Below are 22,766 nucleotides of genomic sequence, written 5' to 3'. Positions count from 1 at the left end.
TCGCGAGACCGCGACGTTCTTCCCAGCAGCCCTCGCGGTAGAGACGTCACCGGCGTCCTTCAGTGCAAACGGAAGATGGCGTCCGCCACTCGCTTCATCCAGCGGCTGCGGAACTGGGCATCGGGGGTGCGCGGGGCGGAAGGGGCCAAACGGGGAGGCTGAGGGTTGCGTGCGCCTTGGACCCGCTCCCACTAGTCCCCTTCTTCCTGCACCCTTGGGCCTGAGGCTTTTAGTACCGAGATCCCTTTAGGTCGGAACCCGTGTCTCAGCCCGGGACCCCCAACTCGTGACTGCTTCAGCCAACACAACCACCTCCACGCCAGCTCTGGACCCATTCTGGCCTAAGATCTGTCTAGTCCCGGACCTTCTTAGCTCTGTGTTTTGAGGCCCCGGCCTTAGCTTTCCTCTTCACCTCTAGGGCCCACATCCCTGTACCATCTCCGTCCGACCTTCCCTTTTACACCCCTGGGATGCCCTGTTCCCTCGCCCTCTCCTCTCCTGGAGGACCCTGCGGGTTGACTGCCTTCCTCTCCCCCCCAACAGCACGATTTGCAGGCGAAGTTGCAGCTGCGCTACCAGGAGATCTCCAAGCGGTGAGCAAGCCCCGCTCGCTGCCCACACTCTGGCCTTGTCCTGTTATTCTTTTTTTTTTTTTTTTAAGATTTTATTTATTTATTTGACAGAGGTCACAAGTAGGCAGAGGCAGGCAGAGAGAGAGGGGGAAGCAGACTCCCCGCTGAGCAGAGACCCTGATGCGGGGCTCGATCCCAGGACCCTGAGATCATGACCAGAGCTGAAGGCAGAGGCTTTAACCCACTGAGCCACCCAGGCACCCCTTTGTCCTGTTATTGTTATCCTTAACATTGGGAACAAAATGCGTGTTCCTTTACGCCCCCGGTTTGCTGGGCCGGCATCTTGCCTCTGGTCCCTGGCAGGCTGTGGAAGCAGAGGTTTGCTTTTAACTTTCCTGCACTCACAGCCGGCTGCTCATGGAACTGTCAGGTTGGACGTGAATTCAGAGTGGGGATCCTGTAGCTGTGGAGTCCTCAGTGTGGTCCTGCCAGTTAGGGTTATCATCCCCAAGCTACAAATGAAAAAATGTGAGTTTCAGAGAGACGATCATTTTCTTAAAGTCACTCAGAAGCTAGAAGGTGACAGCTGGGATTTGAACCCAGAAGTGCCTTGATTTCAAACTCATTTAAAATGTACAAAAATTACTTAATATTTACAAGCCCTTGCCATGTCCTCAGGGATACCAGGACCAAGAAGAAAAGTTATTATCCCCATTCCTTTCACGGAGCTCAAGTTCTAGAAAGAAAAATACAGTAGGGAAATAAATGCAACAGGTAAAGAGCATTCTGGAATGCTCTGAAGACAAACTAAATTAGAGTCAGCTGGGGGGGTGGCTACATTAGGTCAAGTGGTCAGGAAAGGTCTTTTTTTCTGGAATTGACATTTGAATGACCTGAGTAATGAGCCAAACGGTCATGATTGAAAGAACATTCTGGACAGAGGGAACAGTATGTGCCAAGGCTTTTGAGGCCCGACAGAGCCAGAAGTAGGAAGGAGGTCTGTGGCTGGAACACTTGGAGGAAAGGAGGGATATCAGTATATTGGAAGTCAGAGGAGTAGGCGAAGGTAAGGCAGCCATTGACAATTAGCACAAAAGGAAGACAACTAGCATTTGAATAACCAAACTTATGTGAATGTCTACCTGTTATAACTAATTCCAAATATCAGAAGTTTAAAGTTGCTTTCTATCCAGGGTAGTTGGTAGGCCAGTTGAGGAAAAGGGTTTATAAAATTTACAACCTCCTTAGGGTAGTGGCGCCCCCTAGTGATTCCTGTGTGTCTGTTGGGCTCGTGGTTCTTAACCCTTCTGTTAGGTCGCAGAAAGTTATGGCCGCACCCACAGGGCGGGGGGCGGGGGGGGGGTGCGGGTGTGTGTGTGTCATCGGCACTCCAGGGGTTAAGCAAATTCTAAGTGCCACACGGGATAGTGCCCCCACTTCTTGAAGATTTTATTTCTAAGTAATCTGTACACCAAACATGGGGCTTGAACTCATAACCCAGAGATCGAGAGTCGCATACAGCATGGGGTGCCTGGGTGGCTCAGTCGTTAAACGTCTGCCTGTGGCTGAGACCATGATTCCAGAGTCGTGGGATCGAGCCCCTGCATCGGGATCCCTGCTCAGTGGGAAGCCTGATTCTCCCTTTCCCACTCCCCTTGCTTGTTTTCCCTCTCTGGCTATGTTTCTCTGTCAAATAAATAAAATCTTAAAGAAAAAAAAAAAAAGCGTCGCATGCACCACTGACCGAGCCAGCCAGGATATTGCTTTTACTTATTTACTCTAAAGATCTGATTGATTGATTGATTGATAGCAGACATGCACACACATGCGAGCTGGGGGAAGGGCAGAGGAATGAGAAAGAGCATCTCAAGCAGAGGCATACTGAGCGCAGAGCCTGATGTGGGGACCCTGAGATCATGACCTGAGCCAAAACCAAGAGTGGGACACTTAACAGACTGAGCCACACAGATGCCCCAGGATATTGCTTTTAATATCAAATTTTTACATTTTTATGTATATTTCTCATTTTTTTAATACAATGGCTGTTATTTAAGAAAAACTTAAATCCTGGCAAAACAGTTAACCAATTATTGTAAATTAATTAATTAAGCCAATTATTGTAAAACATGGTTGAATGAAAACCCGCTGATTTTATGATTTCTCCTATTTTCTCTGCCTCTCCTCTTTGCTGTGTTTTCCAGGGAGGCTTCTCTCTTTTGTTTCGAGGTTAGCATTTCCATTTTAGGCTTCTGGCTTCTTTGTAAATTCACCCTAGGTTTTAGCCCAACCCAGGGCAGAGCTCGGTTCACTCATCCAGCCCTGGCTGTAGTGTTGGTGACCAGGCAGGAAATGCAGAGACCTCAGAGGACAAGGTGCTCTTTGAGTAATAAGCCTTGATCCCAGCAGGGTTCTGCAGAGTTCCTGAGATAATGGGAAACCCAGGAGTTCTGTAGCCTGGCTTTTGGGAACAAAGACCCTCAGAACACACGAGGTCTGGGGCTGTTGCCCGAGTGTTTACACACTGTGACCACTGGGCACGAGGTGGGCAGAGCCTCAGACCCTGGCCTCTTTATTCCCTGAGCTCCTGAAGCTAGAAGTGAGGCCACATGGAAGCTTTGGGCCATGGTGGAGTGGGAACAGGCCTGGGTGTCCAATTTGGGCTGCCCCCTTCCCTGAGAAACCTCAGAAAAGGTCCTCCATACATTTGAGGCGTATCTAGGCCTTGCCTTCCAGCACCTTCACACCCGAAGCAGAGACTGCTACCTGCTTCAGGGCCCTGGATCCTCCCTAGCCATGCATCTACGACAGCGGATCAAGGACTTGCCCTGGCCTGCAGCCCAGTGACGGAGGCGGCCCAGGCCAGCGTAGCCAAGAAGAGTGACTTTATATTAGGGCTGCTTGGGGGGCTCAGTTAAGCATCCGACTCTCGGTTTCCGCTCAGGTCATGATCTTGGGGTCGTGGGATCAAGGCCCATGTTGGGCTCTGTGCATAGTGGGGAATCTGATTGAGAATCTTTATGTGAGCGTGCACACTTGCACTCGCTCTCTCTCTCAAATAAATAAAATTTTTTAAAGTGATTTTCTCTTTGCTTCAATGGTGATGTTTTTTCCCTCAGAACTCAGCCTCCTCCCAAGCTCCCCGTGGGCCCCAGCCACAAGCTCTCCAATAACCACTACTGCACTCGCGATGGCCGCCGGGAAGCTGTGCCGCCCTCAGTCATCATGTCCTCCCAGAAAGTTCTGGCGTCAGGCAAGCCTGCGGAGAGGTGAGGACCCCACAGTCCGGAACCAGCCCTTCCTCTTGTGCTTTTCAAGGGCCCACTGAGCATCACCTGTGTCAGGAACTGTGCCGTGGGGGCCTTTCATGGGAGAGCTCTTTTTTTTTTTTTTTTTTTTTATTTGACAGACAGAGATCACAAGGAGGCGGAGAGGCAGGCAGAGAGAGAGAGAGAGAGAGAGGAGGAAGCAAGCTCCCCGCTAAGCAGAGAGCCCGATGTGGGGCTCGATCCCAGGACCCTGAGATCATGACCTGAGCCGAAGGCAGAGGCTTAACCCACTGAGCCACCCAGGCGCCCCATGGGAGAGCTCTTTTAATCCCCACCCAGCCCAGAGTAGCGGCTGGGGCCTCGGCCTGGGGTGCATTTCCTACAAAGCGAATGAAGCTCCACGCTCCCATCAAGGGCTCTGGGAGAAGCCCAGGCCTTGTTTTTGTAATTTTTTTTTTTTTGAAACGGAGGCGTAATTGACCTATAACATTATGTGAGTTTCACAATGTAGAGATTTGGTATTTGCATACATTGTGAAATGATCACAGTAAGTCTCCTTATCTGTCACACACACACACAGTTACACGTTTTTTTCTCGTGATAAGAACTTTTAAAATCTGCTTTCTTGGTAACTTTCAACTATGCAATAGAGTATTTTAACTCAGTCATCACGCTGTAGAGTACATCCCTGGGACTGACTCATTTTCTAACTGGAAGTTTGTACCTTTTGGGCTGTTTCACTCATTTCACCTACCCCCTACCTGTCTCCTGCCTCTAGTGACCATCAGTCTGTTCTGTGTATCTATGAGTTTGGTTTCGTTTTTGTTTGGTTTTTAGATTCCGCACATAAGTGAGATCCTACAGTGTCTCTGATTTGTTTCACTTAGTGTAGTACCCTCAGGGTCCATACATGTTGTTACAAATGGAGGATTTCTTTCTTTTTTTTATGGCTGAAGAGTTTTCCATTCTGTGCGTGTACGTGTGTGCGTGTGTGTGTGTATATACACACACACACCCACATTTTCTTTGAACTCTTAAAGAATTGTATTTTCTTTTCAAATAGGCTCCACGCCCAACATGGGGCTCGAACTCACGACCCCGAGATCCAGAGTGGGCTGCTTCACTGACTGAACCAGCCAGGGGCCCCAAAGAAAGAATCGTGTAAATCTCAGGTCCCTTAAAACCCAGTTTGGTCCCTGGCCTCAGATGCCTTCTCTCAAATAAAAGGGAATGATAATAGTATCTACTTTAGGGAGTGTATCTCAGTCTACTCAGCTGCTGTGACAGTATCATAGACTGCGGTGGCTTATAAACAACAGAAACCTCTTTTGCACACTTCTGGAGGCTGGGAGGTCCAGGATCAAGGTGCTGGCAGGTTCCGTGTCTGGCGAGCGCACTCTTCTTGATTTGCAGATGGCATTTTCTTGCTCTGTCCTCACGTGGTGGAAGGGTACGGGGTATCTGGAGTGTCTTACAAGGGCACTAATCCCGTTCATGAGGGCTTCTCCCTTAGGACCTAATTACCTCCCAAGCGCTCTGCCTCCAAATACCGTCACGTTGGGGGTTGCGATTTCAACAGGAGTTTGGGAGGCACAAAACCTTGAGTCTGTAGCAGAGTTGTTAGGAAGTTTAATCTTCATAATTAATATTTGTAAGGTTTTAGGATGGAGTCAGTGCCATGCCTGCCCACGGATCCCTCCACAAGTTGGGCAGTGATGGCCCCTGTTGCAGAAGAGGAAATCGAGGCACAGAGAGGCCACGTGACCTAACTGGGTCACACAGATAGTGGGGAGCAGAAGCAGGATTTCAGACCCGTTTGCTCAGACCCCCAGTGGTGTCTAGGCTCTACAGCCGGTTCATCGTAGGGTCTGCAGCCAGTGTTCCGTCCTTTTTTTTAAGGATTTTTATTTTATTTATTTGACAGACAGATCACAAGTAGGCAGAAAGGCAGGCAGAGAGAGAGAGGGAAGCAGGCTCCCCGCTGAGCAGAGAGCCCGATGTGGGGCTCGATCCCAGGACTCTGGGATCATGACCTGAGCCGAAGGCAGAGGCCTTAACCCACTGAACCAGCCAGGCGCCCCTGTGCTGTCCTTCTTGAGTCTCAGTTTCTATATCTGTAAAATGGGATGGTGGGCTTGCAGTGTGACGAGATCTGTAAGGTGATGAGGCCAGGCAAGGCCTGCTGTGTAGTTAGAACTCGGTGAATGGCCAATGTCATGGTCCTTGTTACCTTCTAATTCTCCAGAGTCCAGCACCAGACTGGCACACTGGCACACTACCCAGTTCCCCCCACACCCCCTCACCTGAATTTCCTAGGGAGGCCGCTTCTGCCTCTTCCACCTCCTTCAGACCCCTGGGAGGGTGGGCAGCCCTGGAACCCCTGCTCCTGGGCGTCTTCTCCACAAGGAGAGCCTCCCTACCCGCCTCCTCTCCCTTGTTGGCTGACCGTGCGCCAGCCTCTCTGGTCCGAGGCACCAGGGGCTTGGATTTGTTGCCTGTGTCTCTCTTGGGCTTCACTCTGGGTTAAATGGTGCATTCTTCTTTTTATTTTTTCTTCCTCCTTTTTTTTAAAGATTGATTGATTTTAGAGAGAAAGAGAGCTGGCACATGCATGCACACACAAGCAGGGGGAGAGTCGGGAGCAGGATGGGGGGGACAGACTCCCCACTCAGCCGGGAGCCTGATGCAGGGCTCAGTCTCAGGACCCCGAGATCATGACCTGAACTGAAACCAAGAGTCAGACACCTAGCCCACTAAACCACCCGGGCGCCCCAAATGGAGTACTTGCCAATTGCACTTGACTCTCAGCCTCATTAGACTGAGGCCTGGTCTTAGTGCTCTGCCGGGGAAATGCCTGCCACGTGTCAAGTGCTCAGCACCGGAGGGGGAGAGAGCAGTGGGCGTCCATCACCTGATTGCTCTGCCCTTTTGCCAGGCAACAGGAGTGGGGTGCTCGTCCACCCTGGGGCCACAAGTGGGAGGGGCTGCTAGAGGAGGCGGCCAGCTCTTCATGGCTGGCTTTGAGCTCAGGAGCCAGGGCAGGCTGATTGGGCGTTCACGTGGGGGCTTGGGCGGGAAGGGGGCTGGCCAGCTCCCAGCGACGGTTGGCTGACCCTCTGGGGGACCCCAGTGAAGGCATCTGGGCATTCTGAAATACACTCCTGCCGGCCTGCGCACAGTCTCGGCAGGCATGGTCTTGCTGGGCGCAGGTATCGGCTCCCTCAGATCCGCCCACGCTGCTCTCCGGAGACCTGGCCCTAACCAAAGTCTCTTTTTCCCTTCCAGCTCTGCTGCAGCTGCCACTGAGAAGAAGGCTGTGTCGCCAGCCCCTCCCATGAAGAGGTGGGAGCTGTCCAAAGACCAGCCTTACCTGTGACTCTGCTCCCGGGGGGCACCTGGCCGGGCCCTCAGGGCCACCTGAGTGCTTCCCCTCCGTGTGTTCCTTCCGGGGAGAACGCGACCTAATTTATGACAAATACACCCAGCTCTCTAGTGTCACTTCTGTTCTGACTTTTTGAAGCTGTGTATGACTTCCTGGATTTCCTGGGGAAGTTGGTGCTGATTCTGTTTGCTCTGCCAGCGATCCAGGGCCAGGGGAGGGAGAGGGGTTCCGGTGTTGTCACTGTCCTTTCCTGGGGGCCTGGCTAACCTAGAGAGCCGTAGGCTGGGTCCGAGGACCTTTGGGTGTTTGGGGGGCACTGATGGTGAAGGACGGTGGGGCTGAATGCAAGCTGCTCCCTTAGGTTTCATGTAGACACCAGCCAGCGCCCTTCTACGGCCGCCCCCGTCTGGCCTTGAGTGCCCTGCAGCTTCGTGGGGGTGACCGAGGACAGCAGGGCAACTCCCAGAGAAGGCTCACCTAGGACAGGTGAGGAAAGGCCTCCCTGAACCAGATACCTTTCTTTCTTTCTTTCTTTCTTTTTTTTTTTTTAAAGATTTTTATTTATTTGACAGAGATCACAAGTAGGCAGAGAGGCAGGCAGAGAGAGAGAGAGAGAGAGAGTGGGAAGCAGGCTCCCTACTGAGCAGAGAGCCCAATGCGGGGCTCGATCCCAGGACCCTGAGATCATGACCTGAGCCAAAGGCAGAGGCTGAACCCACCGAGCCACCCAGGCGCCCCATGAACCAGAAACCTTTCACTGTGGGCTCTGGGAGCAAGGCAGAGTCAGCGGAGGAAAGGAGGGGGCTGGTCCTTGTGGAGGAATGAGCTGTTGAGTGAAAGCCAGAAAAACAAACCGGGTCTGTCCGAAGGAACAATGGGGAGCCATGTAGGCACCTCAAGTGGGGGCGTGTCATGGCTGCCCTGTGGAGGAACCCCACAGTCCTTCAGTAGGGGAGATGTAGGAAGATCCGGGGGTTGCGACTGCCCTGCTTTTTGGAAGCCAAGAGCAAGGCAGGAAAGGGTCCACGTCCCAGGCGGGATGAATCGCGGAGCCTCAGAGTTGGCGATAGAAATGCTAAACGCTCACCTGGAAGAAAACCCTGGGCACGCTTTCTGGAGGAGGTGGGACTCTAATTGGAGCAAAGGCTGAGTCAGATTCAGGAAAGAGATTGGGAGGGAGAGGAAGTCTAGGCAGGGTGTCCTGAGGTCACAGGGAAGGCTGCCCTGAGGGCTTCCACACACTACGGCAAGATACGCCATTGAAGGTTTCTGAATAATTCCGTGACACAGACTTGAAGTTTCGCAAGGGAGTGGGGGTGGGAAGGAGGTCTGACACCTGAGGTCTGTGCACTAGGTACTGTTTTGAACGCTCTGGGGCTCTCGGCTCCTTTGTGGAGCAATCCTGGGAGGTCATGGATGATGCCACACACCCCTCGGCAGAAAAACAGGAATGGAAGGACAAGAACTTGCTCAGGCTCAATGACATTGAACCTGACCGCTGATGAGTCTGCCTAACTACTACAGATCCCTGGCGTCTTCAGCTTTTATCCTGCACCCCCAGAGACCTCTGAGCCTCAAAGATGGGGCACTCCCCACCCCTGCTGTGCACAGTCCTCTTTGTCAGCTTTCCACCTGCCTCTGCACCTGTACACCTTTGCCTCTTACCCATTTCCCCTGGGATATCTGGGAGGTTTTTTTGTTTTTTTTTTTTTTTAAACAACAACAAACCCCAACAGGCACATACAATATACACACTCCAAAAGCAGCTGTAACTTTCAACATTTTCAAATAGTGAAGCTTGCCAACAACCTGCAAACAGAGCCCCCTGTGGGAAAACTTTAGTGTTGCTTCCCAGGAAACGGGAGTGGGGGACTGGGGTGGTGGTCAATGCTTGTACACCTAGCACTGAGGGAGAGCCACTTGTCCGGGTTTCTGCTGGCAGGCCACCTGTTGCCTCTTCTGAAGGCAGAGCTATTGATAAAGTATTTATTTTCAAGAAAACTCAGCCTCTGATTGGCTAGAAAGTCTGTAGAAGGTTTGTATTTTTTTTAATATTTTATTTATTTATTTGACAGACAGAGATCACAAGTAGGCAGAGAGGCAGGCAGAGAGAGAGGAGGAAGCGGGCTCCCTGCTGAGCAGAGAGCCCAATGTGGGGCTTGATCCTGGGACCCTGGGATCATGACCCGAGCCGAAGGCAGAGGCTTAACCCACTGAGCCACCCACGTGCCCCGGTTTGTATTTTTTTTTTTTTAAGATTTTATTTATTTATTTGACACAGAGAGAGCGCACAAGTAGGCAGAGCAGCAGGGAGAGGGAGAAGCAAGCTCCCCGCTGAGCGGGAAGCCCAACGCAAGGCTTGATCCCAGGACCCTAAGGATCATGACCCCAGGGAAAGGCGGACGCTTAACCGACAGAGCCCCCCAGTCGCCCCAGAAGATTTTGTATTTTATGTGCCTATGGGTTGAGCACGAGAAGACAAAGCCCACGGGCGGCCTTTGTGTATCTTGTTCCGGAAGAATACGACCTATCTCCCGGTGAGGAAGACTGAAGGAGGCAGTGGGCGTGGGTGAGCGTTCCCAGGTACGAGGGATGGGACCCCTGATGGAACTTCTGGAAGTGTTTCATTCATTTATTCATTAAATATTGAAGAGCCCGCTATGGTGGCAGACCCTGTCCCGGGCACTGGGGACACAATGAACAACCCAGCACTCCTGTCCTACCGTTGACGTTCTAATGGGTCATGAGACACTAAGTCAAAGTGAGCAAAGTAGCAAAGCTGGGTGCAGAAGAGAAGCTGGAGGAGGCCAAGGCTGGAGCGTGCCTGAGGTGGTGGCTGCCATATTAACTATGATAATTAGACAGTCACATTTGCTGCAGGATCCATGCGACGCCTTCGATATTGTGAGTAGACACCGACGAGTTCCTTTACATCCCCACAGTTTCTAACTTCAAACGGGCCCGGCATTTTTCCATAGACCTTGTCAGTGGGAAAAGTGGGTTACAGCCTGAAATTGTAGGTCCCCTCGTATTCGGACCTTTACGGTACGCGTAGCCGGGGGCGCGGCGCATCCTCCAGGCGTGGGCCCCGCCCCCGACGGCGGCGCGCGTGCGCGGGGATAAAAGCGAGGCTGTGCCGGCGCGTGGTCAGTGCCAGGGCGGGGGCGGTGCGGCGAGGAGCTGCATGGCGCAGGGCGGAGTGCGGCGGCCGGCGGCCCAGGGCCTGGCGCTGCGGCTGCTGCTCGGCTTCGGGCTGGGCCTGCAGGCAGCCCCGACCCCGGTGCCGACCCAGTCCTTGGCCCAGACCCCAGGTGAGTGAGCTCCGCGCCCCGCGCACCCCGCGCACCCCGCGCGCGCGCGCCTCTCCGCCGGCCCGACCCGCCCCGCGCGCCGGCGCCGCCTCGCCATTGGCTGTGCCGCTCGTGGGTCCCGGACACTCCCCTCGCACGTGGCTCGAGACTCTGGCGGGCGGGGAGCCGGGCCCTTGAGCCAGCCGTCCCCAGAGAGCGACCGTCGCCTGGGTGGACCTGCCTGCCCCTCGCTGCCCGGCTTCTGCCTTCTCACACCGCTCTCGTGCTCCGCTTTGGCGGACCCCTTTGTCACCTCCAGGCCGCCCTTCAGGCCAGCGTGGTGGTGGCTTGCTGGTGGCTCTGGTTGTCCGACCTCTAACTGCATGGCCGGTCACCTGGCGCCTCTTGGCAGCAGCTGCAGCGAATATACCCCCGTCCGACCCCGAGGCCATATGGCTGAGTTTCCTGGGCCACCAGACCCCACCCTCCCCATCCCAGCGCCTTCCTCCTCTGGCCTTAGAGAGCAAAAGGTTTCTCTCCCTCCCGGTAACCCCAGGCCCGTGGACACCTGCTCCTGGGCCTAAGTGATCTTGGTGGCCATCTCTGAGGTTCCCAGAGCGGTGAAATAGAGTGCTCTCCCAGGTGACCCTCGCTTTCAGCTGTGAGCTCCCGTCTGATCTGGACTCCTGGCTCATCCCAAAGCCCCTGCCTTTACAGGCTAAATGTTCCTGGCTCCTTTAAGAGGACAGGACTCACTTTAACCAAGTACCAAGCTGCAAGTAGTCTCCTCTCCTCCGGACCCTGAGATAGGGACTCCTAGCGTCCTCCTTTTACAGGGGAGGGAACTGAGGCTGGGTGGGAAAGTCACCGGTCACTTCTAACTCCTGTCTGACCCCACAGCCCTATGAGGCCTGGTGTGCTGTGCTCTGCCCCCCCCCCCCCCCCCAGTTTCCAGGAAGAACCCACACTCCAGGGAGGGAGGTCTGGAGGTTGGCAGGGCTGAGAATGGCTAGGCCTGGAGAGGAAACCGCACCCCGAGATGGCCAGACACCCCCACCCCCGTGGGCAGGGAAGGAAGCCAGATCCAGGTCCGGCCATACCTCTTCCTGACTTCAAAAGCTCCGAGACTGTGTGGGCCACAGGTATCATTGTGCCTGGAGGCCTGTGGAGGGACTGGCTGTGGGGAACAGGGGGTCTGGAGGCACAGGCCCAAGTAAAGGTGAAAGTGGCAAGAGTACCAGGATGGACTGGAGAGCTGCTAGGTTGGGGCCAAGCAGGTATTTGCGCCACCCCCTTCTCCCCCACCACTGCACCCAAGAGAAGAGCCTTAAAGGCCATTCCTTTCCTCGGTCTGTCAGACTCCCTGCTGCTGGCCCGCGTTCTAGGCCCTTCCGTGCTCCTCTAGATCAGCACGTAGCCTGAGCCTCACTGCCTGGGGCCCAGGAAGGCTCAGATCTCATCTGGACGCAGCCTGGACCTTGGTGTGATTCGTGTCTGTATCGCCCTGGGCTTGCGGTCACGAGGTCCCGGCCCTGATCTCCACCGTGTGTCCAGTCTGTGTGGATACCAGTTTGGAGACCGTTGTTATTGGGGGAAGGCAGAACGTCAGGCCTCCCTGAGAGGTGCAGGAGACCCTTTCCGAGAGAGAAGCTGAGATCTGAAGGCTGAGGAGGAATCACCAGTTGCAGAGTAGGGAGAAGAGAGGGAGGACTGGGCCAGGAACCGGCACGGGCAAAGTCCCTGAGGTGGGAGCGAGCCGGGCCTCTTGGAGAACAGCGAGCAGGCCCGGGCAGAGGGAGCTGGTTGAAGAGGAAGGAGGAGGGAGGGGGTGGGGTCCAGGAAGCGTTCGCAGTGGGCAGTGGGGCTGGGCCGGGCCTTGCGACCCCATAGACAAAACAGGGATTTGGCAGCGAGAGGGTTGGGGGAAGGGGGCATGGTTTTGAGCAGAGGGGAGGGCAAGGGCAGGTGACTGAATGATGTGACTCTGAGGTCCTCAGTGTCCAAATGGAGATGGGGACGGGGCCTTGTGAGGAGGCGGCCCATTCAGGATGGGGAAAGGTGGTTGGATCTGAGAGGAATTTAGGAGGTGAGTGGACAAGCCTTGCTAACTAAGCAGGTCCTCTGCCCAGGGCCTCAGTTTCCCCTTGGCTAAGCAGGTGGAATGGGTCCTGCTGACCCTGACCACAGGCCTGGTCCGGGGCAGGCGTGGAGATGGCCGCTACCCCAGTGCTTTGAACTGTGGGTCTTGGAGGGCCTCTTGGGGAGACCGCCTGGCTTGGAGCCTGGTAAAGACCCCGGGATCAGTGAGACCTGGGTTCAGACCTGGACTCTGCCACCAGCGCTCCAGGCCTCCCATCGAGTAGGTCCTCCGCAAATGGTGGCTACCAGAGTCATTCCAGCGCCCTGGGACCTGGCCTGTCTCCTGGTGGTCGCAGTCTGTAACCTCTGTGCCCCTGGTGGAGGGGGCCGGGACTGGGGCCTCCCAGACCTCACTTGTGTGCCCCTTGTAGGCTCCTGCTCGCCCACCAGCTTCCAGTGCCGCACGAGTGGCTTCTGCGTGCCCCTCACTCTGCGCTGCGACGGTGACAAGGACTGCCCCGACGGCAGCGATGAGGAGGACTGCAGTGAGTGGCCTCGTTCTTGGGGTGTGGCTGCAGGGGGTCAGGCGCTGGCGCAAGGGGTGTGGTCTTGGGGGTGATGGGGCGGGGCCTGAAAGTGGGCAGGGCTTACAGGAAGAGGTGGGTTTACTGGGAAGGGGACTTGGGGGCGGGGCTCAGGAAGAGGGGCTTGAAGGGAGGCCAGGCCTCGGCGGGCGGAGCTAACAAGGGAAGATCTTTAGGATGCGTGGATTTTCTAGGGTCACCTGTTCCTGGAAGGCGGGGCTTACGAGGGGGCTCGGTGGAGGGGCGTACCGCAGCATTGTTGGGTGGGTGTTTGGGACCTGACTGACCTTGTACCCCAGGGATCAAGCCTTGTGCCCAGGACGGAGAGTGCCAGCCACCCACTGGCAGCCCCTGCCCTTGTGACAACATTGATGACTGCCCAGACGGCATCGTCGAGAACGGTCACAACTGCAGTTCCCAGCCCTGCCCGGCGGGGGAGCTCCGCTGCCTCCTGGGCGGTGCCTGTGTCCCACACACGTGGCTCTGCGACGGCCATCCCGACTGTCCCGACTCCAGTGATGAGCTTGGCTGTGGTGTGTGCCCTGGGACCTCAGCGTGCCTGGAGGGGTGGGGAGGGCTGGCCTTTAGATAAGGACACTTGACACCCTCCAGTGGCTGACCAGGCTGAAAGTGTGGACACTTGCATCCACCTGGGCCTGCATCCCCTGGGGGCAGCAGGAGATGAGCTGAAAGATCCGACACCCCCCCCCCCCCGCATCTGGAACACGTTCGTGTCCCCGTGGTCTCCCCGCCCCGCTGCCAGTGCCCATCCCCCAGCTGCTGAATGCCTGGACTTGTTGCAGGAACTGAGACCCTCCAGGAAGGGACTGCCACATCCACGGGGACCTCCATGACCCCGCACAGTGTCCCCTCTCTCAGGAATGCCACAGCCACCCCCACCTGGGACGAGGACTCCGTCCAGTCTGGAAACCGGAGTGCTTGTGGGGTTATCGCAGCCGCGGGTAAGACAGCCAGGCCCTCCTTGTCCTGGGGCTTGGGGAGGACACAGGCTGCAGACCCCCTTCTCCGTGCGGCCAGCTCCGGCTCACTCCCGCCTGTCTGACCCCGCAGTGGTGCTCAGTGCCGGTGTGGCCGCCATCTCCCTGTTCGTGCTGTCCCGGCTCTGTGCCCGGGGGCGCCTGCACCCGCTGGGGCTGCTGGTGGTCGTGAAGGAGTCCCTGCTGCTGGCAGACAGGAAGCCCTCGCTGCTCTGAGGACGAGCTCTTGCTACCCAGGCTCCGGGTCCCGGAGCGGCGGCAGCTCTGGAGACCTCGCACGTCGGCGGCGGCGCGCGGGTGCTGGCACACCAGCCCTCAGACGTGGGTCCTTCTGGCCGCGCAGCACCGTGGAGCCGAGCTCCTGCCGCTGGCCCCAGAGAGGCTGGGGGTGCCGGGACCGTGCATGGGGAGTGCATCGCAGCCCGAACGGAGGGGCTGGCCCCAGTCTGCTCCCCGGGGCGGCCCCACACGTAGACACTCCTCCTGCCCCCATCGGAAGGTGCTGATTAAAGTTACTTCACATCCTCCGTCTGCCTCTGGGCCTCTGTCTCCCTCTGCCCGGGGAAGCCCAGGGTCTCCCTTCCAGCCCCTCCTCCATGGTGGCAACGTCCCCAGGGGGTGGGACTTGGGGACCCAGCCCTGGGTGCTCCCTCGGCCGCTCTGCCTCTGGCTTCCTGGGACCCAGAGGAGGAGGCAGTGGGGCTGGGGCAGCGGGTGGTCCTCCTTACCCACCGGCCCCCGTGCGGCGTCCCGGGGGACCGCCATCCGTCACGGCTTCTCGCTCTCTGAGATGTAAGCCTGGCATCCCAGGGTTGGTCTGGGCTCCACCCAGTTGTGTTTGTGTGTTTTTTTTTTTAAGGTTTTATTTATTTATTTGACAGAGAGCACAAGTAGGCAGAGAGGCAGGCAGAGAGAGGGGAGGAAGCAGGCTCCCCGCTGAGCAGAGAGCCCGATGCGGGACTCGATCCCAGGACCCTGAGATCATGACCTGAGCCGAAGGCAGAGGCTCCAACCCACTGAGCCACCCAGGCGCCCCCATCCACCCAGGTTTAACATGTGGGCTTTGTGGTGTGGGCTGTGGACTGCGACTGCAAAGACTCTCAGTTCCCAAAAGACGGGGGGGCGGGGGGCACACTACCCCACGCAGGGGAAGGAAGCACCAGGGTCAGGAGGCAGAGGGAGCGGGAGGAGAACGTGGGCAAGAACGTTTATTGTGGTTCCCACGGGCAGGCGGGTTTGGGGTTGGCTCGTTTGAATAACCCCAGTGGGCTCTGGGGGCAGGCGCCGTCTGTCCCGTAGGTACCGGCCTGTTGACAGTGCCGCCGTGGGCTAGGAGCGCCTGGGGCATCCGCCTGGGTCTCTGCTCTGCCCAGCCTGCCCCCACGGACCTTTCCTGTCTGCAGCCAGTGTTACGGCTGCGCCGGCCCTTGTGGTTCTTCTTACGATCGCTGGACACATTTCAGCAAAGACTATCTGGGAACTTCGAGGAACGAGGGCGATGACTCACGAGTCCTCACAAGAGGGCACACGGCAGCCTCGCCGGCCACACAGTGAGGTCACGGGGAACCTAGAGAGAGAGAGGACCTGGGGCTCTGCCTTTGTTAGGGTCTGAGGGTGGGGTGTCCAGGGTTTTGGGGATTCACACTTTACTGATGGATTTATTTATCTATTTATTTATTTATTTTTAAGATTTTATTTATTTGACAGACAGAGATCACAAGTAGGCAGAGAGGCGGGCAGAGGGAGAGAGGGGGAAGCAGGCTCCCCGCTGAGCAGAGAGCCCGATGCGAGGCTCGATCCCAGGACCCTGAGATCATGACCTGAGCCGAAGGCAGACGCTTCACCCACTGAGTCCCCCAGGTGTCCCCTTTATTAGTGAATTTGAAGCATAAAAAGAGGAATCGAGGCCGGGAGGGAGAAGTGGGGTAGCTTGGGCAGTCAACTATCGAGGCCCCCCAGGGCTTTCTGAAAGAGGGAGTTTCAGGGGCAGATGAATTCCTTATCTGGCAGTGTTGCTCGGAGCTGGGTTGGATTTTCTTATTTTTAGGTTTTTCTCCCCTTTGCTCAGGCGTGGTCAGCATCCGTGGGTCAGAGGGCAAGGGAGGAAGGCGGGTATGAAGCCACTGTCACATGTCACCTAAGCAGAGGTCTGGCTCATCCGTGGGCGTCACATGGATTCAGAGGAGCAAACCCCCCTCGCGTTCTCTGTCACGTCTGCTGCCGCTCTTCCGTCCCACGTAGTGAATGGTGGCTGCTGTCCTCTGGGGGCTGGGCTGGGTGGACATCAGCATCGAGAATTTCTCTGGTATGTCTGGTGCCTTGGGATGGCCAGGGCAGCAGGGCCACCCCACCCGCTCTGGCCCCCTGAGCGAGACGGCCCAGCGCCCCTTTTGATGCCTTCTTTTGCTTCCATGGAGTCCCAGGTCAGCCCAGATGTGCGTGGGGACCACACAAGGGCGTGAACCTTGACAGGACCCGCATCGTGGTGCCATCCTTGCAGGCCGCCTTCCACGAAGCGGGGGAGGGCAGAGGATGGGGCAGGCAGAGGTGGGGGGGGCTCCCTGTCCCCATCAGCCAGCTTACTATCTGTGAACCCACAGCTCTGCCCACAGCCAGACATTGGTCCCCGCGCCTGTCCCAGCGTGCAGATGACAGCAGTTCTGTGTAATGTAACGTACTGCGGGACAGCAGTTCTGTCATCTGCTTGCTGGGACAGGCACAGGGACCAATGTCTGTCGCTCTGAGGAGGCTGGGGTTTCAGCTGCCTCTGTTCCCCGGAGTGGGGCTCGCTCTGCTGTCCCGTGCAGCGGGCTCAGTGAGTCACTTCCAGGAAACCGCAGGGACGGTCCAAATTTAAAAGTTGGGGAGGGGAGTGTTTGGGGAGCCCAGGAAGAGGAGGCGGTGGACGCTGGCAGGTGGCTGGGAATGGGTGTGGCGGGGGTGGGGGCTCCAGGGGCCGATGGGAGCAGGGGGGACGGACGGGTGTGTGCATGTCTCTCTAACTCTTGACATTCCTCTTTTTTCTTTTTTTTTTAAATTAAGGAAAAATTAACATTGGATTAACCATAACCAGTTTAAGTAGACATTCCGTGGCGCATAGTACATTCACAGTGTTGGGCACCCAGTTCCAACACCTTGCCATCCCCCAAAAGGAAACCCTGCCCCCATTAGCACTCACTCCCCATCGCCCTCCCCCAGACCCCGGCTCCTAATAATCCACTTTCTGTTTCTGTGGGATTGCCCAATCTGGATATTTCATAACAATAGGTGGCCTCTGATGCCGTACTTCTTACACCTAGCATCAAGCGTTCAAGGGGCTTCCCCCGGCGTTTCCCTGTGCCCCTTTTTTATTACCCCCCTCATGACCCAGGCAATGATTGATCGGCTTCTGACACTATAGATTCATCACGTTTCTATTTAAAAAAAATACTCAAATAATCTCTACACCTAATGTGGGGCTCGAACTCTCGACCCCAAGATCAAGAGTTGCACGCTCTTCCAACCGAGCCCCTTAACTGCAGTTCTAGACGCATGTAATAGGCGGCCTGTTTTATCTGGTGTTTTTTACTTGACACATTTAAGATCTATTCACGTTGTTGCGTGTACTAAAAGTTAACTCATTTTTTTTTAAAGATTTTCTTTTAATTTATCCACTTGATAGAGATCACAAGGAGGCAGAGAGGCAGGCAGAGGGAGGGGGGAAGCAGGCTCCCTGTTTAGCAGAGAGCCCGACGCCGGGCTTGATCCCAGGATCCTGAGATCATGACCTGAGCTGAAGGCAGAGACCTTAACCCACTGAGCCACCCAGGCTCAGTTAACTCATTTTTATTGCAAAGCTGTATTCTGTTGTATGGTTGTCCCGCATGTATGTACCCTCTGCACCTGCTGATGGACATTTGTGTCCTTTCCATTTTTTTCTTTTTTTTTTTTAAGAAGGACCTGCTGGAAGAATTCTTTTTCTCTCTCTCTTTTTTTTCTAAGATTTTATTTATTTATTTGACAGAGATTGAGCGTGAGCAGGGGGAGGAGCAGGCAGAGGGAGAGCGAGAAGCAGGCTCCCCACGGAGCAGGGAGCCGGAAGCAGGGCTCCATGACCTGAGCCAAAGGCAGAGGCTTAACGACTGAGCCACCCAGGTGCCCCCTGCTATGAAGTTAGGTCTAAGTTTCTTCATGTGCTCTTATTCCTTTTGGGTAAGTACCCCAGGAGTGGAGAGGTTGCATCACGTGGTAGGTATATATTTAATTTAATTTAATTTTTTAAAGTAGGCTCCGTGCCCAACATGGGGCTTGAACTCACAACCCTGAGATCAAGAGTCACATGTGCTACCGACTGAGCCAACCAGGCGCCCCTTTTAATTTTAAAGAAACGCCAGTGTGCCTTGCAGAGTGGGCGCACTCTTACTTTCCTCCCCAAACAATGTATTTATTCTTGTCCCTTCACTTGCTGTGGGCAGCCTTTTAAATTTTAGCCATTCTAATAGGAGCGCGATGCTATTCCATGGAGCCATTGTTGAGTGATGTGAAATTGACGTAAGAGAAAATTAATCATTTTAAAGAGAACAATTCCCTGGCCTGTAGCACACTCGTAATGTTCTGGAACCAGCACCTCTAACCGGTAGTGTGTGAATATTTTCATGGGTGTGTAGCATTTTAGAAAATATCGACTTGGGACTTTGGGATTGCATTGCAGTTCTAGGTTAGTTTGTGGAGGAGGACAAATACTCCTTGAGCATCGACAGGGCAGCATGCGTTGTAGGTGCTGGAGACTCGCCTTGAACCGAACAAGACCCCTTCCCCCATGGAGAGGAGTTAGTGGAGGTGGCGTGGCGGAGCAGATGGTTAGCTACTAAACCCTACCAAAGCAGTACATCGGTGTCAGGCGGTGCTAAGTTCTGGGGTCTGAGTACCAAAGGAGGAGGGATGGGCTTGCTGGGTTGGGGGAAGAAGGGTCACTATCTTTCTATTTGATAATCAAAAGAGGCTTCCAGAACACGGAGAAATTCGAGAGGAGACTTGAAAGAAGTAAGATGAACAGTGCGGGTATATAGGTGGAGAACATTCTGAGAAGAGCAAACAGCAAGTGCAAAGGCCCTGAGGCAGAAGTGTGTTCCAGAAACAGGAAGTCGGGAGGCTTGTGGAGGGGGTGGTGCAGTCGTAAGAGGTGATGTCAGAGATGGCTGGGGTTGGGGTGGGGAGGCACGGAGAGAGGGAGGTATGATGGGTCCTTTGGAGTTTTCAGCAGAGAGATGCATGGTTTGACTTAGGCTTTGAAGGGTCTTCCTGCAATAAGAAAAAAATCCCTCTTTAAGGAAGTGATTTATCTAACTGAAAGCTTCTGGCTCAGGACAATGTTTTTTCCATTTGTTTTGTTTCTGCCAAATTGGTTTAGTAACAGCAGTGTGTAGGTACACTTTGTGCTGAAGCCACACTTACGTTATAATTTGTAATGCAGAACAAAAAGCCAGACCGGGGAAGAAAGGAATCTTTTGGATGCTTTCTTCTATTCTCATTACAGTGTGAAATTTCCACTTGGATGGGGTTCTTTGGGTTACATGATTAGGTTTCTTCGTTTATTCAAAACGTAGTTGCTGTAGATGAATGTTCCCAGCCAGCCAGTCGCCAAGAGTCCAAATGTAGAACCAGTGGAAAGGTCCATCAGCCGATGAATGGATAAACCCGACGAAGCCCATCCGTACGATGGGGTCTTACTCAGCCGTAAAAAGGAGTGAAGTCCTGTTACAGCGCGGGTGAGCCTTGAAAATATGCTAAGTGAAAGGAGCAGAAGGTCGGGTATCATATGGTTCCGTTCGTATCCCAGGTAGGGGCAGAAAGAGAGTGGTTGCTGGGGGTTGGAGGGGGAGAGAGGGATAGGGGTAGGTAGCTGGAGGGTGTGGGGTTTCTCCTTGAGGGCTGAAATGCCCTACACTTCCTCATAGTGTCCGTGGCACAAAATCTGCAAATATCCTAAAATCAACCAAATCGTACATTTTAAGTGGGTGAATTCTAGGGTACTCTAGGGTATGTTGTGGGCTGAGTCGTGTCCCTTCCCAACTTCCGTGCAGGAGCCCTAATCTTCTGTACCTCAAAACGTGGCTGTATTTAGGGATGGGGCCTTTATTATTTACTTTTAATTTTTAAAATTGTGATGGGGCCTTTAAGGAGGTGATTGAGGAAGCCATTGGAGTGGGCCCTGACCCAATCTGTTGGGTGTCCTTCAGGAAATTTTGGATACAGAGAGTGGCCTCACAGATGTGGACACGGAGGGACGACCACATGCGAGCACAGGGAGAAGGTGGCCACCTGCCAGCAGAGGAGGGAGGCCTCAGAGGGAACCAGCCTTCCTGGCACCTTGACCTTGGACTTCTAGTCTCCAGAACTGTGAGAAAAAAAAACTAAGCCCCAGAGTGTGGGGTGTTTTGTTAGGGTCGCCTTAGCAGAGTAAACTGTGTGTCATACCTCAAAAGTTCTTTTATTTTTATTTATTATTATTATTTTTTAAAGAGTTTTTTTTTAAAGATTTTATTTATTTGACAGAGAGAGAGAGACATCACAAGTAGGCAGAGCAGCAGGCTCCCCGCTGAGCAGAGAGCCCGATGTGGGGCTCGATCCCAGGACCCTGAGATCATGACCTGAGCCAAAGGCAGAGGCTTAACCCACTGAGCCACCCAGGCACCCCTATTATTATTATTTTTTAAGATTTAAAAAAAATGATTAATAGAAGATTTATTTAAACAATAATACACAGAGTCATCCTTGCCAGACTTACTATGAAATGTTCCATGTTCGATCCAATTTTCCTTCCTGGATAAGTTTTTCTTTCTTATCTCTCAGTTTTGAAAACATAAAACCAGAAGAAAAGGGGCCCAATTCCAAACAGAGCTCCTAAGAGCGAAGTCTTGGGAGTGGGTCTGAAATTGGGATAGATGTTTGCTGATCTTGCCTAGGTGCAACGAATCAAGGCAGGATCTTTGATGAGCTCTTGGCATTTGGGGTTGTTGTACTGAAGCAGATACTCCCATTTAAGTTGGGATCTTACCGCCAACCAGTCGGCTTGTGCCTTCCAGGCTTCCGGAGATATGTTTTATTTGGCTGGGTGGAGGGTCAAGGGTAGGGTAGCCAGAGGCAACGGTTGGTACTTGGGGAACGACATCTTGGCAATCCGGCACACAACTGTGCCTGCCTATTTTTTAAGATTTTATTTATTTGACGGAATACAAGCATGGGGAGGAGCAGGCAGAGGGAGAGGGAGAAGCAGGCTTCCCGCTGAGTAGGGAGCCTGATGTGGGGCTTGATCCCACCACCCAGGGATCATGACCTGAGCCGAAGGCAGGTGCTTAACCGACTGAGCCCCCCAGGCATCCCCAGTGTGGGTTTTTAATAGGTGCGTGGCGGTATCTCGTTTTAATTTGCAATTCCCTGATCGCAGATGTGCAGAACATCGTTTCGAATGCTTCTTTGCCGTGTGATATGTTTCGGAATTAGACAGCAGTTGCATAGCCCTGTAAATACACTAACTGCCACCAAGGTTTACTTTTAAATGTAATCTACGGCGCTGAAGTCTAATTTTATGTTCTGTGGATTTCATCTCAACGATAAAACCAACCCCCTCCAAAAAAAAAAACCCCAAAAGTTGGAAGATGACCCAGCCTATCTGTGTGCTGATGGGAACCATCTGGTACAGAGGGAGGGTTCTGGGGTGGCTTCTGGCATAGGCAAGCGGGTGTGGGAGCTGGTGGCCCCCGGGGCTTTGCCCAGGCTCCGGGCACGTTGTTTACCCACAGCCCCGAAGGGAAGGCTGGCCTGTGGGTCTAGGTGCAGGTTGGCAGCTGTGATGACTACGGATGTGTCTTTCTGCTCGTGTCCGTGTCCCGGGTGAGGCGTCTGTTCTGCCCCAAGGGTGGGGGCGCGACGTCCGCAGGAGGACAGATGGGCTGCGGCTGCGGCGCGCGGTGCGCCGGCGTCCCCGAGAAGGCAGCGAGCGACCTGCAGGGGGCGCTCTCTCCCTTCCCCACCCGGCCGGGAGTCTCCTTCCCACCACGTGCTGCTTCTGGTTCTTTCCTGCGGTTCTTCCCCGGGTTCCGGCGTTTGCTTTTGTCTCTAACCTTCTTCGCTCGCTGTCCCTTCAGGTGCCCTTCACCTTTGTGTTTTCCTTGTTGTAAAATAAACATAAATGAGGGGAGGGGGGTCTGGTTAAGCAGCTGGCTCCTGCTCAGGTCATGATCTGGGGGTGCTGGGATGGAGCCCCACGTGGGGTTTGTTCCTCTCCCTCTGCCCCTCCCCCACCATGCGCCCGCCTGTTCTAATAAATAAAATATTTTTAAAAATACATACGTAGGGGCGCCTGGGTGGCTCAGTGGGTTAACGCCTCTGCCTTCGGCTCAGGTCATGGTCTCAGGGTCCTGGGATCGAGCCCCGCATCGGGCTCTCTGCTCAGCGGGAAGCCTGCTTTCCCCCTCCTCTGCCTGCTTGTGATCTCTGTCTGTCGATAAATAAGTAAAATCTTAAAAAAAAAATACGTACATAACATGAAGTTTGTCATTTTAACCATTTCTAGGTACACATTTCAGTGGCATGGTGTGCAGCTGTCACCACCAT

At 54.4% G+C, this 22,766-nt stretch overlaps 2 protein-coding genes and 1 pseudogene across 3 annotated transcripts; 2 read left to right on the top strand and 1 right to left on the bottom strand.

Moving 5' to 3' along the window:
- Positions 1-40: 40 nt before the first annotated feature.
- On the top strand, positions 41-7,336 carry NDUFA7 (NADH:ubiquinone oxidoreductase subunit A7). The gene is made up of 4 exons (XM_080818779.1): positions 41-126; positions 544-593; positions 3,689-3,838; positions 7,124-7,336. Exons 1-4 carry the CDS (start codon positions 76-78, stop codon positions 7,212-7,214), a joined length of 342 nt encoding a protein of 113 aa, XP_080674905.1. The 5' UTR covers positions 41-75; the 3' UTR covers positions 7,215-7,336.
- Positions 7,337-10,341: 3,005 nt separating this feature from the next.
- CD320 (CD320 molecule) lies at positions 10,342-14,698 on the top strand. Its single transcript, XM_080828751.1, has 5 exons — positions 10,342-10,531; positions 13,021-13,134; positions 13,473-13,706; positions 13,977-14,135; positions 14,245-14,698. Exons 1-5 carry the CDS (start codon positions 10,405-10,407, stop codon positions 14,385-14,387), a joined length of 777 nt encoding a protein of 258 aa, XP_080684877.1. The 5' UTR covers positions 10,342-10,404; the 3' UTR covers positions 14,388-14,698.
- Positions 14,699-20,936: 6,238 nt separating this feature from the next.
- On the bottom strand, positions 20,937-21,321 carry LOC308352303 (NADH dehydrogenase [ubiquinone] 1 beta subcomplex subunit 4-like; annotated as a pseudogene). Its single transcript has one exon. The product of its transcript is annotated as an NADH dehydrogenase [ubiquinone] 1 beta subcomplex subunit 4-like (transcript).
- Between the last annotated feature and the right edge of the window lie 1,445 nt (positions 21,322-22,766).

This window comes from Martes martes (assembly GCF_963455335.1).
Source record: "Martes martes genome assembly, chromosome: 1".
Taxonomy (NCBI): Eukaryota; Metazoa; Chordata; class Mammalia; order Carnivora; family Mustelidae; genus Martes; species Martes martes.
The sequence above is the reverse complement of the archived record's forward strand: the minus strand, read 5'-3'. Positions and strand labels throughout refer to the sequence as shown.